The sequence below is a fragment of the Vanacampus margaritifer genome, chromosome 5 (genome assembly GCF_051991255.1).
Source record: "Vanacampus margaritifer isolate UIUO_Vmar chromosome 5, RoL_Vmar_1.0, whole genome shotgun sequence".
Classification (NCBI taxonomy): domain Eukaryota; kingdom Metazoa; phylum Chordata; class Actinopteri; order Syngnathiformes; family Syngnathidae; genus Vanacampus; species Vanacampus margaritifer.
This window is the reverse complement of record NC_135436.1, coordinates 26,558,127-26,576,506: the sequence shown is the minus strand read 5'-3', so window position 1 is coordinate 26,576,506 and position 18,380 is coordinate 26,558,127. Positions and strand designations below refer to the sequence as shown.

The window sequence follows — 18,380 nt, the reverse complement described above, 5'->3', positions numbered from 1 at the left end:
AGGGGCCAAATTTGACCCGGTGGGTTCTCCAGGGTTTTAATTGACGGTTATATTTTGAGTGGGGTTCTTGGAAATACTTGTCGCTGGTAAAGGGTCCCCGGACCTATAAAGTTTGAGAAGCAATGGCCTAATAGGCAAAGATGTGTTTTGATATGATGCTAACAGCACGTCCTCCGACAGGCACAGAGCCACCAACATGTTTCTGGACGCCTACAAGCGCAACTGGTTGATTACGGAGGGCTACTCGTTTGAAGACAAGATGATTGACGACTTATCGGTTTGTCATCTTCCCATTACAATCTTTATCCTTTTCCGATTTTCGTGTCATTCATCCATTTGGCAACACAAAAAAAAAAAATAATTTTATTTCAACCTTAAATTAGATGACTTTTATGAAAGTGACCCAGACAAGAGAACCATGAAAATATTTAAATATTTTTGGGGAAACTTATTTCATATAGACAATTATCATGAGAATATTCAAAATGTATATGCATGGAAAATGAAGAGTATGTAAAGGTTACGCTGCATGCACTTTTAATAGAAAGCCTTGGAGGAAGAGGAGGAAGAAGAAGAAGAGACGGAGACCAAGCCCGACCCGCTTCATCAGCTCATTCTGCATTTCAGCCGAACCGCTCTCACGGAGAAAACGTAAGAGCGTCTCGTTTTTTTTTCTCCTCCTTCCTCTTCTTTTAACCAAGACTCTTTGACTGTTTTCCTGTCGCAGGAAACTTGACGTCGACCACCTCTATATGTCATACGCTGACATCATGGCAGAGGTAAGGTGTGTCCCGCAGGTTGGTGTTCACGATGTACAGGAAAATGGACAAAAGTACTGAGACAAAGTACACAAGCAAAAAGCTATAAAGCACTATTTGTATCTGTTTTCAATTAAAAAACTGCTCAAAACCCAATTTTTTTTTTTTTTTAATATATTAAATGTTTATTATTTTTAAATTCCATCATAGTAAATGGCAGGGTGATGGGACTTTGGTAAATGTTACAAACATTACCAATAAAATGTATTTAACTATATTAATATTTTTCTATTTAGTTTCCCTCTGGACAATTTGGGCATAATACAATTGGCAAAAAATAGAAGAATTATCATGAGTTGGACTATAATGCGGAAAAAAAGGTAGAATCTGCTAGAAAATAATAATGTCAGTCTTGGCAGATATCACTCTAGTGGTTTTTAAGACAGTTAATGAGGCTTTTTTTTTTTTACCACAATGGTAAGATCACAACTTTTCATCACAACAAAAAACATTTTTGTTTGTAAAAATCTTTTTCTGTAAGAATTATTTTTCTTCTTAAAATAATACGACTTGAATCTTTTATAACTTTTTACAACGTTATTATGACATTTTTCTCAACAATTTGCAACTCAGTAATTGCTTTTGGGGGTATTTGTAAAAAAAATTCTCTTCTAACTCTGAGGTTACATATCCAACATTTTCCTCATGGACCTTGAATATAATTTCATGTTTTTTTTTTTTTTTGTCGTCTACTTGCAGAGTTGCCATATTGGTGAGGATGACGAAGGGGGAGAGCAGGAGGGGGAGGAGCCATCCTTTGAGGTGCGGCAGACAGAGATGGTATGGGGGGACCAGGGGAAGGGGAGACAGGGGAGTCAGCAGAGAAGCAGCTCCCCGCGCCACCAGTGACCACACACGGCATCAACACCCTCGCCCCCCCCCCCCCACCCCCATCCAAAGCCCACAACACAACAGACAACTACAGTCGTCTTATTTTTTTTTTTAAATAATCTTCTTGTGGTCTCACTCACAACACATCCTGCGATGGCGAACTGAGCTGTGCATGCCCTTGCTAGATCGGAACATCGCAGAGTCTTTATTTTCATCCCCCCAGTCCCAAGTTGCGGGTCCAACCAGATTTCCGTGGCACCCACTCACACCCTTTTACTCACTTTCTCATTGGAACGTGTCTCACTTGATAACAGGAAAACTAACCGTGACATCCGTTTGATTTTGTTTGTCCCAACTCCCCCCGATTTGCTGCAATGTATTTTTTTTTCAAAATTGCATTCTACGACGCTGCAATGTCAATTTAAATGTAATGAATTGTTGAACCCTGGTGCATGCTCCCACACACACTTTCACGTTCACAATGCTTACAACACCCTTAGCTGCAAGGTGAGCCAAACAATCGGAAAAGAGGTTCATGACGTTTACAACCAGGCAGTCAGGTCAGCATAATAGGGCGAGAGAGTGGGTTCGGGTTCTCGGGCATGATGTACAGTGGGTGGGTAAATGAGTCATGTGTTCCAAAGGCTAGTAATGTGCAATAATGAAGTGTGACACAATGTTGTACAGCTGCATTATAATAATAGTATACAGTGATGCCTTGAGATATGAGTGACACAACTTCCAGTTTTTCCGGCAGGTTTAGATTTCTCTGGCTCTGACTTGGCGAGCACTGGATGGTGGCATCGGACTTAGCTCAACTCACTTCACAATAAGCAACACTTTGGCAGTTAGGAAACAATTCTTCAAAAAGAGCCCAGTTTACTGGCAAACTACACGAAAAACAAAGAGAATCATACATGTTTTGAAAACACGTGAAACTTTGAGGACGCCTTAGGAAACTCCAATTAATCAAAACTAACCAATTAAGTAAAACTCAAATTGAATTTTCTAAAAAAAATAAAATAAAATAAAAAATATTACGGCTGAGGACTTGTGAGGTGTGACAATCAGAGGTACTTTAACTTAACTTTGACACCTCCTCTGTCTCTATGTATACTGTATTTGGATTATACTGCCCCCAGCTGGCCACGGTGTGCAAACCAGAACAAATGAAACTCGCATATCTCACGGCACCGCTGTACATTAGGGCTGCTTTGATAGTGGAATATTATGCACCAATGTTTTGAAGTACCGTAGTTCCGCATACTGTGGCTGAGAGTGCTTATTTACGCAACGGTAGTAGGGGAAGGCCAATATTATTTATTCAGTACTAGAAATAAATAAATAAAAAAAACATCAAAAAATTATTTAAGTAACTCTTTGACTGCCAGACGTTTTCAGAAAAGGGATGCCGTGGGTGCCAGCCGATTTTAAGCATTTTGACTGATCTTTCAAGGTCCATAGAAAATTATGTGTTTGGACTATGGAAACACACATACTACCAAAAAAAGATTGGACTCTCATCTTTCACCAGAAAAAAAAAGCTTGTTTCTACCTTATTCCGTTTTTCAGTAATCCACAATAGAAAATGGTTAGTTTCACCTCTGTTTTGAAACAAACGTCTTTTAACGTCTTTGGCACTCCTCTGTAGGATTTTACTAAACGTTATTTAACGTTTTTGGCAGTCAAAGAGGTAATAACAAATTAATTACATATTTTGTTGATTTTTTTTTCCAAGAATATAGTCCCTTTTTTATGTTAGTGCCAATTCCAGAACAAAAGGTGGAATATAAGTAAATAAGATGTTTTTTTTGTGTGTGGTTTAGCCTACTTCAGACTTTTTTTTCCTCATTAGAATTCAATTTTAATGTCACAATCGGACAACTTTATCGTGGAATAATACAACTTAATTCTCTGAAGACTAGAGCTTGTCAACCCAACAAAATATGTCTTTGCGGTAAAAAAAAAAAAAACTACTTTATTCTCATAAAGGATTTTTTTTTTGTCTAAAAAAAATAGGAATTTGTTTTCATAATATACTTTCTTTTTCTCCCTGAAAATAAGGCAACTTTTTTTTAATTTGAATGTCAATTAGCGGTACATACATCATGAGGAGGCCCTTGCTGTATGCTAGACCTCAAAAGCCCTTTATTCGAGATATGGCCACTTTTTGAGGAACTACGGTATGTCACTTCTACAGTATATCCAGTTTACCATCAAACAAACAAGTTAAAGGGGATATGTTGTAACATAACATTTGACATTGATGCATCACAACTTTCATTCTGAGGCACAAAGATCAGAAACGACAGTTATGTCCCTTTTAACTGCCGACACTAATGAATGGTACAAATGTTGCACTCGTATTTTTGCACTCTTGGTAGTGAGAGTTGCATGCTGGACATGAATGTACGTTGAGTGTGTGTATGCGAGTGTGTGTGTTTTGCTTTTGGCCCAAATGTTGGCTGCCGTTTTGTAACCTGCGGAAGTTATCAAGCTGCTGCGATAGGCTTCCGAAAACTAATGCACACGGTAGAAGCAAGTGCGTGTGGGAGGGCGAGAATGTGTGTGCGTGGGTGCGAGCAGAGCGGGCCCAAGGCATAGTTTTGTACATGTTTTTTTTTTATATATACATGATATAAGTAATTTTACAAATTATTTTTACCAGTATTTTTTTTTTTTTAACCAAAATAATAAACCAGATATGCTGGTTTATTGTTGTTAAGCCTCAATGATATTCAATATTCCACTTACTGTTGTATTGCTTGGAATGTTTTGCAAACAAAGTCTACTCTTCTAGCTAAATGTACCGCCTTTTGAGATTTAAATTCATAAAGACATTGTAAAGCTGACAGCAGAAAAATGATGTAAACATCTGTGCCAGCTCTTCATCGAGATTATAGTAAGTACATGAGATCAATAATCAATCATATTGGCAGAAATAGAAGGCCTCAAAATGCGATTTTGCTCAGGTCCTCATGGAGGCATGGGCCGGCTCTGTGCGTGCGTGTGAAGAGAGCGAGAGTGAGTGTGTGTGTGTGTGTGTCTGGGGGGGGGGGGCAGTGCACTCTGCACGGGCATTGGTTACAGCCCGCCTCCCTCCTGCTCTGCGCCCCACCAGGAAAAGGAGATGGAGAAGCAGAGGCTCCTGTACCAGCAGTCCCGCCTGCACAACCGCGGAGCTGCCGAGATGGTGCTGCAGATGATTAGCGCCTGCAAAGGTGCGCATACAATTTTTTTTCATTTGCCCTGTTGTTTTCGGCAGCCATTTTAGTTTGAGTTTTTTAGTTGTTTGGTTGGTTGTTTGATTTTTCTTTTTTTTTTCTTTTTTTGGAGAGCTCAGTATTGTTCGTTTGGTAATTTTACTGATTTTACATGTCATCATCATTGCTCTCTCTTTTTTTTTTTAATATAATTTTTTATTATTTTTTTTTATTTTGTATGTGTGAGGGTGTGTGTGTGTATTCATTAGTTCACCTAAAACCTATTGTTTGATTTCTTATTGTCATGTTTTTTGTCTTTTTTTCCATTCAGAATGTTTTCAAATCCATACAGCTATTGAGTCCACTTGTTTGTTTCAGGTGAGCCCGGATCCATGGTTTCGTCCACTCTCAAGCTAGGAATCTCCATCCTCAATGGCGGCAACTGTGACGTGCAACAGGTCAGGTCATGATGCACTCGCAGCCATTAGTGGGCATATTTTCATACTGTTTGGATTTCAGCGCAATTCGTCTGTGCATGGTTATTCCATTTTTAACAAATACAATGCTATACAATCCTATTCTTTGCTTTTTGTCTACGCGCAGAGAATGCTGGACTACCTGAAGGACAAAAAGGACGTGGGCTTCTTCCTGAGCGTTCAAGCGCTGATGCAAACCTGCAGGTCTCTTAACAAAGTGTCTCTTTGATGTTACTTTACTTTCGATATTTGTTGATAGTTGATAAGCTGCAGCATCATGAAAGAGACCCATGGATCCCATTAGAATTTTGTTGCTAACCATAACAGCAGAACCTACCAAGACATTTAACCAGTATGGCAGATCAGATCAGTTCTCTGTGCAGAATTAAAAAAGAAGCATCATTAAGAGCCCCATCTGTTGAGAACTATTAGCCCAAATATTGCACATGATTGGTGTTTAGATGCGTTTATTGAATAACTAACCGTGTGTGGTTTGTGACCAGCGTTCTGGACCTGAATGCTTTCGAGAGACAGAACAAAGCAGAAGGACTTGGAATGGTGTCAGAAGAGGGCACTAGTGAGTACAACCCACACACATGTACAAAACTGTCCAAAAACATGCAGGAGAAATTCTTATTATTTTTTTTAATTAAGCATACCGGTAGCTACCATATATAGCCCTAATTGCTACATGTTGAGAAAAAAAAGGCAATATTGCAATAGCAAAATGATGTTTTTTATAGAGAAAAAAATGCGATGTTACACAGCGCTACACACTGATTTTTTATTATTTTTTTTTTGCTAGGAGCACAGTGGCCTCTAGCCTGAAATTTTAGGGACGCAAGTAGAAAATTTAGGGGTGCACATTGAAAATTGACTGGTGAAGTAAATATTCACATTTCCGCACATTTTCATTATATTACTGAAAAATCGGCTGAGGTGTGTTTGTCAGCAAGACAGAAATATTAAATAATAATAATAAGAATTTTTCTAAGATAAAGTCAGAATATTATGACATTAAAGTACCACTAAGGAACTTTTGAACCTTGATAAAATATTTTCATAACTCTTCTGATGAAACATTGACTTAAAACTAGTACCTTTTCCATGGCCTGAGGGGATCTGTATTATTTTTACTGCCACTAAAGAAATTTGAGGCGAATGGTATGAACACTGGCCACACAAAAAAAACTACGAATGTGCTGAATGCTCTATGAAAAAAGACACTTCCGCCTTTCACCATTCGTTACAAAGTTGGAAGTCAATTTGAATGTCGATGCACGATTACTGCTTTCCTGGCAGAAGCTGCAAAACAACTGAAAAGTTTTGTCTGAGGAGACAAAAAAGAAAAAGGGAAGCTACTCAGATAAAAGGTCCTCATGGGAAATGTGGTCTTCCTTCAGGCATAACATTACTGCTTTTGTCCATATGGCGCCGCCATAATCAACATAAACTGAAAGTTCCTTAGTGTTGCTTTAAAGTCAGAGTTTAACAAGGGAAAATAGTCATATTTCAACAGACAAATTATACCTTGTCTGGTAAAAGGCATCTTTATTCACTCCCAAAAAATCTGACTTTTGTTCTAGGAAAACCTTTATTAATGCAAAAATGTCCGATTTATGTGAGGATTCATTAGAATCATATCAGAATTTTTAATAAACCCCTAAGCTAAGGGAGGAATGAATAATAGGTTTAAAGTAAACCCCCGTGAAACTGAAAAAATCTCGAGTAATAGCCGCCCATCTAAAATGGTTTGTAAATGCCAGAGGGCAGCAAAGCACTTTTCCCTATTAGACAAGGCTATGGCCTGACTATTACTTACTTTACCATAATTCTTTGGCCCCAAAATGCCACTGATGGAACAAGATTTCTTTGCCTGGGCACAAATTCAATGAATTAGTTTTTTAAGCAAATAATAAGGGATAGGTGACCCCGTGACCCCAAAATTAGGCACATTTTCAAATCTTCAACTGTGAAAATGTGGGGGTTCACTTGATATTAAAATCCAACATTAATATGTAAGAAAGTCATACGTCAATGTGTTCTCATGTGCATCTGTGTGTGTGTGTACGTGTATGCGCGTATTGTGCTGGGAAATGTTCATGGGATCGACGAATGTCCTCCGTCCACTGACTGCTTCGAGGTTTGTGCACTCACCGCATCTCTTGTCTTTTCTCTCCTCCCTCCCGCGCCGCTGCCGTCAGATAAGAAGCTCGAACGTGGTAAATGGACGTCGCTTAGCCGCCTTGCCGTGAGAAATTAATCCGCTTCTCATCTCCCGCTCAAGAGCCCCAGTAGAACTAAACTTTTTTTTTTTTTTTTTTTTTTTTTTTGTTCAACGCTGACTAGCTCTGCTTCATCATCTTCGTTTTGGTCATCGTCGTCATCTGGCTGCTTCCTTGTGGAGTGACTTGAGTGTTTGATCGCGGATCTACTGCAACTCAGACCACGGCCACGCACATTTTTTGTATGTGAAACATTTAAGAGTGATTAATGGGCAAAAAATATTTTGGGGTTTATTGTATCCCACAAGGAGTTACTGTGGTTTCATTCCATTCCATTTATTCCACGATTTATTGATTTCTATTCTTGTTTTCCAGATGTAACTTTTCTCAGGCTTTGGGGTAGGCCGAGAGATGTTTCGAATCACCTTGATTTTCAGAACGTGATTCAGTGTACATTGAGTACAGTGGAGGCAGAAAATGCCCAAAAAAAAAACTGCGTATCTTTTGTGTAAATTGGGTGAAAAAGTGAAAACGTTGACTGCTGACATTTTTTCTTTTAAGAAAGTGTGACATCAAACGTTTTGTCTTCTTTTTAGGAAAGTGCAACAGTAAGAGTTTGAACTAGGGTCCGACGCTGTGAAAAAAAAGAAGAAGAAGAAAAAAAGAGGAGGAAACTGAAAAAAAATTTCTGTGGCCGATGGTGATTACAGTACTTGGCAGGATAAAATTGCAACTGCAGAATAAGATGATGAATTAAAAAAAAGATGTACATAATGAATAAATTAGAGCAGTTAGCCCCGTTAGCCCCGTTGTGTTGACATCACAGATCGTTTGTACGTTTTTGCCAGCCCCTCCGTACATGTGGACTGACTCGTAATACCACGTTTGATCACCTTACAGATGCTTTTCAGAGTTGAGTAGATCTGTCCTGCATGACGGCGTGCCCTCACATGTCATTTGTTGGGTTGCATGTACAATGAATGCTGTGTGTGTCTTCAGTCCAGTGTCCGTAAATGTATTCTTTTTTTGTTCTCAAATATGAGAGATTCGGTAAAGCAAATTGCTTCAAAAAGTTGTTTGCAGTTCTAACACTCTAATCCTCTAAATATGGCTAAAAGGTTATTTGCTCGACATGATGGATTCATTTGCATCAAATTTGTCCGTTTAGATGAGAAAGTGATGGCGGACGACGAATTCACATGCGACCTCTTCCGCTTCCTGCAGCTTCTCTGCGAGGGCCACAATAACGGTGAGTGAACGTTTTGACCAAAGGCTGAATTCCAACTACGGTATTTCCACGTATATATTAAAAGTTTACTTCTATCCGGCTGCATTTACACTCACCGGAACACGTGAAGACACTCGTGACGGAATTACATGTCAATCATTTGTGTGCATCTCCTGTCAATCCGCTAGACTTCCAGAACTATCTGAGGACCCAGACCGGTAGCACCACCACCATCAACGTCATCATTTGCACGGTGGACTACCTGCTGCGACTACAGGTGAGCACCCTGGATGAAGTTTTACCAAAAAAGCTTTTCATTAACTTTATTTCTTGCAAGTTATTACACAAGCAACAATAAAAATAGTATAGACTTTAATTAAATGTCAATGCTTGGTTTTTGTGATCCTAGTCTTTTGCTTTTTTAAATCGATTTATTTATTTTAATTATTATTTTTATTAACCCTGGAGAACCCAAGAACCCTTTTCTTCTTTGGAAAATTATGAATTATACATTAAATGACTGCTATAAGTTCACTGAACACCAAAATATATGTTTTTTATTTTATTTTAACCCTTTATTCCCTAATTTAGGATTAGGGCGAAATTTGACCCTTTGGGATTTAGGGATATCATTTCGAAAAATCTGAATAACAAAAACTGTCAGTAAACTATTTAGAATTTAAGAAAATAATCAATCAAATACACAGCTACGTTGAACAATATAATTTTTTTGTTTTATTTGTTGCATTTTAGAACTGGATTTTGAATGTACAAACACACTTTGGCCAATGGAAACGAGAACACAGGGACAAAATCACTGCTGGAAAAAAAAAGAAGGTCTTTGTTATTTGAGTAGCAGAATTTATAGGGGCCAAATTTGACCCCGTGGGTTCTCCAGGGTTAAATCTGCATATGGTTGAGTCCCCTTGATGTAATGAACAAATTGTTGTCGGGCAGGAATCCATCAGCGACTTCTACTGGTACTACTCGGGCAAGGACATCATTGACGAGCCCGGCAAGAGGAACTTCTCCAAAGCCATGACGGTGGCCAAGCAGGTCTTCAACAGCTTGACTGAGTACATCCAGGTACGAAATGCTGGGGAAACACTCTGACCGCCTTGCTGTGTCTTTTGGCCAGTGGTTCGAAGTAACAAAGCAACTTGTTACGCTTTTTTTTTTTGGGGTGTCTGAATATTTTTTTTCTCTGATGACTTTTTACTTTTGAAAACAATTCTGTCAATTTGTATATATTTTTTTTTAAAACGTTTTTTTTTCTTTTTTCTTTTCTGAGAGCTCAGTATTGTCCATTCGATTTGACATCATCATTGCTCTCCTTTTTTAAAAAAAAATAAAAATAAAAATAAAAAGTTTTTTTTTTCTTTTTTTTTCATTTTTTAAATATATATACATATATATACATATACACACATGTATATATATATATATATATATATATATATATATATATATATATATATATACACTTTTTTTTGTATGTGGGTTAAAACGTTCTTTTTTTAAACACAAGCGTGTTTCCTGCTACTTAAGTACAGTTTGTGACTACTTTTGCCCCCTCTAGTGGTAGGAAGTCAAACTTAAAAACCTGTCTCGTCTTTCAGGGTCCGTGCACGGGCAACCAGCAGTCGTTGGCGCACAGCCGGCTGTGGGACGCCGTGGTGGGCTTCCTGCACGTCTTTGCTCACATGATGATGAAACTAGCTCAGGTAAGAGCTGCATATTCGTCGTTTGCGGTTTGTTAATTCACATATTTGCGCTATTTATATTTTGGGGGGAATATATTCCTACAACACTGATTCTTTCTCTCAGCATCTAAAATGCTGTAAGATGAGGCCAAAGTCCTGGATGATAATAATAATTAAAAAAAATGTAATTGGCATCAATGAAGTATGTCGATGCATCAAGAGTGTTTGAAATGATTTTAAAGTGTTTTAGATCATACAGTCTTTGATTTAAACTATTAACTGAAGTAAAATGTAAAAAATTATTGGTTAGCTTTCCTTGACTGTCTTTGTAAAATACAATCACATCACACGAAAATGTACACAGCATTACATTATTAATGATTTTTGAAATGACTAATATTTGTCAATTCCCTCCCTTGTCCTCCAGACTAAAGTATGTATCAATTTGAATTATTACAATCTGGTTTAATTAACTTTTGCCCCTCCATCCCTTTCAATACTAGTTTTTATTCTTCTTTTTTTCACCTTTGCCAGGTTGTTTTGACCGCTTTACTGGGACGTTGGATGTTGACAAAATAGTGAAAAACACACATACGGAACCTCCATCCTTTTCAGCAACTCATATTGATGAGGAAATATTTTAAAAAATAGTAAGTTGTAATATTAATTGGCCTCCATAAACGTATAATTTAATTTTACTGCCATTTAGTGAAGAACTTAATGTCTTGCCATCACGTTGATGTTGGTGTCAAATCCAGTAAAGATGGTCAAAACAATCTGAAATAATGAACGTAATCATTGACTACAGTACTTCCTGAAACTTTGTCTATTTTCTGATCATGTTGATGGATTTACAGTAATGCAGCCGACCTAATCCAAGTCTCCTGGTGTCTTGCGCTTGCTTTTACTGGTGTGTCTGTAACTCTTCTAACAAGCCGCTAATGTTTTTGACATGTGCCGCGTTGCTAACTCAAAAAGTTCCGAAAAACATATTTCCACTAGTTACTAGTACAATGTATACTTATTTTGCTTCTTAAAGGCTGTGATTGAATTTCATCTTGAGGCAGATAGAGTATTAACTACAAAGTAGTGAAAATTGATAGGTCACATTTTTTGTATCCCTGCTAGATGCATCCTGATCCAGGACAACAAAATGGCGTAAGACTCTTTTGTCCAACCCCCAGCAACGCCATCCCATTTGAAACATCTACTAAATGCTACTACATTTCATCCCACACCAGTTACACTACGCTTCTGCCGTGTTGACATGTATCCATTTCCCTTCCCCTTTATGGACTTTTCCTATCAGCGGAGAAATTCTCTCAAGCTAATAATCACAACATATAGTTTTAGTCTTGTTTTATTCAATTCTTCCACCCATAAATGTAAAACATCAGGAAGAAGTATAATATTCTGATGTCATTCTTTGAGTTTAGATATTGGAAGAGTCAAGTCAAGTCTCGTGAATAAATACCAAGTCAAAGTAGTCGTGGATGAATTAATGGCTCGGTAAGACTCAGACACAGGCAATTACGAGTAGTGATCTGATATGACTATTGAACCCAGAGACTTTATATAGATTCTTAGTGTGCAAACAACTCAAAGAAGCCCACTCCGATTTTTGGAATGATGAGAACACGCTAACCCACGAGGATACTTATTCACTTAAAAACTGTGTAAACGTGGAAGTGTTGCAAAGTAACCTTAATTCTCTGATGCGGGCTCACCTTAGTTTATTCTACCATGAAGTGTCAGGTTACATAGCGATTGCTGTTCTAAAGGGGAGGGTTATACACAACAGCAACCTCAAAGCAGTCACGGATACAAGTCATCGTGCAGATAATAAATAATGTAGACATGTTTTTCTTCAGCACTGAAAGTTTCAAAGTCAAAGCTTCAAAAGTTCAATAGCAAAATATTCCATTAATCCTAACATAGTCAATTTTATCCAGGCAAATCCTAAAATCGTTACTTAATTCTAACTCAAATCAAGTCGTGCTATTCATGTGTCACACCTCTGGAGTTCAACTAAGTGGGAACAGTTTGGAAAAGCTGATTTTTTATTCTTAATGCAAAATTTCATCATCATGAATGACATAAAAAAAATCCTACATGATACTCCAGAAGTCTTTGTATGAGACTGATCTCATCAGGAGTCTCAGTGCTTTTGTCTCTACGTTGTCCTTTTGCGTCTTTCTATGACCTGGTGCAGGCTTTTAGCAAGTGCTCAAGTTCACGATCTGCTTCCATGTGCTGTATATGTCTTCTTAGCTCCCGGGCTGTGATCAGTTTCAGGATAAAGCGGAGAGGCTGAGATGTCAGAATTCCCAATGTCTGTCCTTTCTGTCCCACTTACTTTCATGTGTGCTCGTTGCTGTGTTAAAAATGTTTTCTTCTTCCTAATAACTGCAAACCCAGGATCATTTTTGGAGTCGAGCCCCCTGTGAGGTAGCGTCTCTCAATGCTTTACCTTCAATACTGATTGTGGAATTAACAACTCCTCTCAAAGGACCTGGTCTATTCTTAAATGGAGAATCTCAAAGGAATATTTTCTCTCTACCGTTTGTTCTTTTCCATGTTTCGGCTTCTCTTTAGGACTCGAGTCAAATCGGGCTGTTGAAGGAGCTGTTGGATCTGCAGAAGGACATGGTGGTCATGCTTCTGTCTCTCCTGGAAGGTGAGACGTCACTGTCGTGTGACTAAACAGTTGGTGGGGGCAATAAAAGAGTTTTGCCACCTCTGGTTAACTTATTGACTGAAGTAGATGTTTTGTTTCGTCAAATGGAATCCAAACGTTTACTGCCACTGACGTATATACTCGTCACGTTTTTTTTTTTTTACATGGAAGAGTCTCGGATAGACTTTCTGTGAAAGTCAGGTTTGTAAACCAGACTAAAAAGCCGCTTTTTAGTGAAATCAGTGCATGCTGATTACTAAAGAAGGGAGAACGCTAGAAACAAAGATTTTTTTCTGGTGGAAAAGCTCTACAGTGAATGAAACCCGGTTCATCTCACCTTCCAGGCAATGTTGTGAACGGCACCATCGCCAAGCAGATGGTGGACATGTTGGTGGAGTCCTCCAGCAATGTGGAGATGATCCTCAAGTTCTTTGACATGTTCCTCAAGCTGAAGGACATCGTGGCGTCCGATGCTTTCCGCGACTACGTCAGCGATCCCCGCGGGCTCATCTCCAAGAAGGACTTCTCCAAAGCCATGGACAGCCAGAAGCAGTACTCCCCTTCGGAAATCCAGTTCCTCTTGTCTTGCTCAGAGGCCGACGAGAACGAGATGATCAACTTTGAGGAGTTTGCCGACCGCTTCCAAGAGCCGGCCAAGGACATCGGTTTCAACATCGCCGTCCTCCTCACCAACCTGTCCGAACACGTGCCGCACGACACCCGCCTGCAGAACTTCCTGGAGCAGGCCGAGAGCGTGCTCAACTACTTCCGCCCCTTCCTGGGCCGCATCGAGATCATGGGCGCCAGCCGCAAGATCGAGCGCATCTACTTTGAGATCAGCGAGGCCAACCGCAACCAGTGGGAGATGCCGCAGGTGCGCGAGTCCAAGCGGCAGTTCATCTTCGACGTGGTCAACGAGGGCGGCGAGAGCGAGAAGATGGAGCTCTTTGTTAACTTCTGCGAGGACACCATCTTTGAAATGAACATCGCCGCCTCCATCTCGGAGCCCGAGGGGGACGGCGCCGAAGAGGAAGACGACGAGGAAGAGGAAGAGGAGGTGGCCAAGGAGGGCGACGCCGGCGAAGGGGAGGAAGGCAACGGCGAAGCCATACCCCCGGAGTCCACCTCGGCCTTCGCCGACTTCATCGCCAGCATGGTCAACTTCTTCAGCATGTTCACCTTCCGGAACATGCGCCGGCGCTACCGCAAACTGCGCAAGATGACCGTGAAGGAGATGGTTGTCGGCCTGGCCACCTTCGTCTACACCGTCCTCATGGGCATCCTCATGTTCATCTACAGCATCTGCAAGGGCTTCTTCACGCTCATTTGGAAAGCGCTCTTCGGCGGAGGCCTGGTGGAGGGCGCCAAGAAGATGACGGTGACCGAGATCCTCGCCAGCATGCCGGACCCCACGCAGGACGAAGTTCACGGCGACCTGCCACCCGAGCCTGGAGCCAGAGAGGTTCAAGATGCAGACGGAGCGGCCGACTTGGATGCGGGGGGAGGTGAGGAGGAAGAGGAGGACGGCGAGGAGCGGGAAGGGGGACGCCTGCCTGGTTTCAACGCTCCTGGCGGACTTGGAGACTTTGGGGAGACGACGCCGGAAGAACCGCCCACTCCTGAGGGCACGCCACTGATCAAGAGGAAACTGGTAGGAAGACAACTCAATTAATAGCGTACTTCCTCAGATACAGTAGTGGCTGTCAGTGAATTGTGCTTTCATTGCCACAGACTGCGGAGGGTGAAGAACAGCAAGAGGAAGGAGGAGGAGGAGGAGGAGGAGGCGGAGTAATTGCTGAAACTGCAGAAGAGGCCCCTCCTCCAGAGACGGAGAAAGCAGAGTAAGTGGTGATTGTGTCGACCATCTTTGTTTCCATTTTTGTTCAATTCTATGAGTGACTAGCTGGCATGTCTTTTACTTTAATTTCATAGAAACGTATAAATTTGTTCTATTTTAAATATTACCAGTGTCCCAAAAACGTATTTCTGCTTTTTTTTTTTAATGCTTTTTTTTATGCTAGAGCATACAGAAGGCTTTGATGCAGCCTCTGAACCGAAGAGAACGGTTGAAGCAATGTTAGTTATTACAAAAAACGGCCAGCAGTTGGCAGCAGACTATAAGAGATCAACCAGGGCTATGCTGCAAAGAAGCTGTTTTCACCACAGTTTCAAACAGATTTGTGAATTATGATGAAACTAAAGCTATATTCTAATGCTAATTAGACGGAAACAAAAATATACTTTTTTACCAGATGAAAAAAGAGACTCCAATCTTTTCTTTTATAGCCATAGAACACAATATTCTGTGGGCCTTGCAAAATCAGTCTAAATCCAGTAAAACCGCCGGGAGCGAAGGGGGTTGCTTTCAGTGAAAATGGCTGGGAGTGAATGAGTTACATTAAATATTCATATTCTCATTCATTTCATGCATTGCAGTTAAAAGGATACTTTCAGCAGTAAAAAGTTAATATTTTGTCTAGAATTAATTTGATAACTTCATTATTTTTCATGTACAATTAATACATTTAAGAACACATTTTGCCACTTGCTGTCAAATGAAGATGACATCACCTGTGCTGAAGAAATACGTAATGTCAAATCACAGCTCACCTGTTTTCTGGGTTTGATCAGCAAACTGAGCCATGATTGGTCGTTACCTGTTTCCTCAGCACAGCTGATGTCATCTTCAGTCGACAGCAAGTGGCAAAATTACTTTTCAGAGGTATTAATTGTTCATGAAAATAATGAAATGATCACAATAATTATAGACCAAATGTTATCTTCGTACTGTTGGCTAAATGAGCCAAGTATCCCTTGTCCATAGCGGAGTTTATAACACTTCACATGTCACGTATGCAGCACCGAGAGTGACGAGAAGAAGCCCGAGAAGGCCGAACCTGAGCCTGAAGTCAAGGAGGAAGAACCCGAGGAGCCCGAGGAGCCGGCGGCGACGACAAAGGTGAAGAAGGAGAAGAAAGCGGAAGAGGAAGGCTTTGAGCTGTGGAACGAGCTGGAGGTCCAGAGAATTAAATTCATGGTGAGCAATTTGCGCTTCTCAAAATGGGTTCAAGGGTCATTTATTTTTAGGATCGATTATTCATTTGGTTGTATTGCCTTTTATAAATTTCTTATTTCTTATTCAAACCCCAAAACGCGTTTTTTTTTATACAGAATGTTTTGATGCAGCTTCCTAAAGCAATGGTAGTTATTGCAACAAATGGCCAGCAGGTGGCAGCAGAGTATAAGAGATCAACCAGGCCCATGTTGCAACAAGCTCTTTTTGTCAGTGTTTTCACCAGGAAGGTGAACAATGACGAAACTTAGCTATAGTCCAATACTAATTACTGCAAAACGGAAACAGATACAAATATACTTTTTTTTTCCTGATGAAAGAAGAGACTCTAATCTTTCTTTTGGCAGGTTCCATGTTTTTATAGTCATAGAACACAATATTCTGCGGGCCTTGCAAAATCAGTCAAAATCCAGTAAACAGCTGAGAAAATGAGTTAAAGGTATATTTTTTATCATATTGATTTCAGTGATTATTTTTTGTGTACAACACTTTCACAATGACTGGACATTGAATAAAAAAAAGGGTTGCTGGTTCATTAATTGCACCTAATATACTTCCTTGCAGAACTACCTCTCGAGAAACTTCTACAACCTGCGTTTCTTGGCCCTCTTCATCGCTTTTGCCCTCAACTTCATCCTGCTCTTCTACAAGGTTTGCTTTTGAGATGACTGACTTCGGAGAGGGGGAAACTTTGATAATGACATTTGCATTTAGTTTTTTTATTTGATTCATAAATGCAAATAATCATACTAAAATATCCACGGACGTCGGTCGGCATCCCCGTGTGTCCAACCCCTCCAGGTGTCCGACAGTCCGCCGGGCGAGGAGGAATTTGAAGGATCCGGTCTGTTCGAGGGTGGCTCGGGAATGTTTGAAGGTTCCGGCGCTGATGAGGAAGGATCCGGATTCGAAGATGGAGGAGAGGACGATGAAGACGACGGCCCTCTATACTACTTCCTGGAAGAGAGCACTGGTTACATGGAGCCGGCGTTGGCCTTCCTCAGCATCGTCCACACCATCATCTCCTTCCTGTGCATCATCGGCTACAACTGCCTCAAGGTGAAACGTTTGCTTGCTCTTAAACAGTCAGAAACGCTGACTTACATTATTCAGATTTTTTTTATTTATTTTTTTACATGAAATTAATTGGTAATTGTTTTTTTTTTTCTTGGCTCATGTCACATTGCAGGTTCCTCTGGTTATCTTCAAGAGAGAGAAGGAGCTGGCCCGAAAGCTGGAGTTTGACGGCGTCTATGTGACGGAGCAGCCGGAAGACGACGATATCAAGGGCCAGTGGGACCGACTGGTGCTCAACACGCCGTAAGAGCGCATGTTTCACCAGGGCCGGTAGAAGCCATACGGCCCCAAGGGGGGGGGCCTGGAGTAGCAAGAAAGATGAAAAGTTCATGTTTGGATTAACCGAGTCTATTTGGAATTTTCCTACTTTCCTATTTTTATATAACCTTATTACAAAACTTTTTTTTTTTCAAACCGTTTATATCACTTTGTTTCAGGTACATCTGAATCACTAATGAAGTACTTGCCAAATATTTTGATATTGTTTTTGTATTGTGTGTTTTGTTTGTTGTTGATCTGAAATTGGCCGGCCGGTTTAATCAGAGGCTAATAGCAAATATGCAGTTTTTTTTTTCACATTACCTCATTACACCATAAGACGTATGACGTATTCAAATTATTATTTTTTCAAACACACACAAAAAAAATCACTGGATTTTTTCTCTCTTTTGTAAAGTTATTATTCTGTAATATCTATCCTCTCTTTGTTGTAAACGGAAGCAAAAAAGAAATTATTTTTGTCATTATTGTTGTCTTGTTCGACACATTGTTGCAGATTGCTGTCACAGTATTTAAAAAACAAAAATAATGACACTAGGAGACACTTTTATAGCATGCAGGTTTATTTTGTTACTTTTAGCCGGCCGAAATCATATCAGTAGCCCATTTTTTTTTTATCACTTTTTGTGTAAAGCATCTCTTAATGGATGTGCTGCCTTTTGCAATTAAATCGATACAATTGATGACAATGCTGTAGTGTCCACAATTGCAGCCGTCTAACACAAAATCCAATTTAAAAAAACAGGCTCTGTTTTTGACCATTTCAGTATTCGCAATGCTGCATGCAAAA

General features: G+C 40.0%; 1 protein-coding gene across 11 annotated transcripts in view; it reads left to right on the top strand.

Annotated features, from left to right (window-relative positions):
- Positions 1-18,380, top strand: part of ryr1b (ryanodine receptor 1b (skeletal)) — an 83,001-nt gene that overhangs the window by 58,943 nt on the left and 5,678 nt on the right. For 3 of the 11 annotated variants that reach the window (XM_077565059.1, XM_077565057.1, XM_077565056.1), the window contains 22 exons: positions 181-277; positions 545-651; positions 728-779; positions 1,518-1,598; positions 4,771-4,870; positions 5,231-5,310; positions 5,456-5,532; positions 5,832-5,905; positions 7,533-7,550; positions 8,722-8,802; positions 8,970-9,058; positions 9,739-9,867; positions 10,401-10,505; positions 11,613-11,642; positions 12,903-12,932; positions 13,080-13,161; positions 13,506-14,812; positions 14,893-15,002; positions 16,021-16,198; positions 16,799-16,885; positions 17,036-17,293; positions 17,424-17,554. In XM_077565059.1, coding sequence (XP_077421185.1) covers positions 181-277; positions 545-651; positions 728-779; positions 1,518-1,598; positions 4,771-4,870; positions 5,231-5,310; positions 5,456-5,532; positions 5,832-5,905; positions 7,533-7,550; positions 8,722-8,802; positions 8,970-9,058; positions 9,739-9,867; positions 10,401-10,505; positions 11,613-11,642; positions 12,903-12,932; positions 13,080-13,161; positions 13,506-14,812; positions 14,893-15,002; positions 16,021-16,198; positions 16,799-16,885; positions 17,036-17,293; positions 17,424-17,554 — 3,303 coding nt within the window. The remainder of the gene's footprint in view (positions 1-180; positions 278-544; positions 652-727; positions 780-1,517; positions 1,599-4,770; positions 4,871-5,230; positions 5,311-5,455; positions 5,533-5,831; positions 5,906-7,532; positions 7,551-8,721; positions 8,803-8,969; positions 9,059-9,738; positions 9,868-10,400; positions 10,506-11,612; positions 11,643-12,902; positions 12,933-13,079; positions 13,162-13,505; positions 14,813-14,892; positions 15,003-16,020; positions 16,199-16,798; positions 16,886-17,035; positions 17,294-17,423; positions 17,555-18,380) is intronic. The other 8 variants (XM_077565060.1, XM_077565058.1, XM_077565065.1 and 5 more) reach the window with 6 other exon arrangements.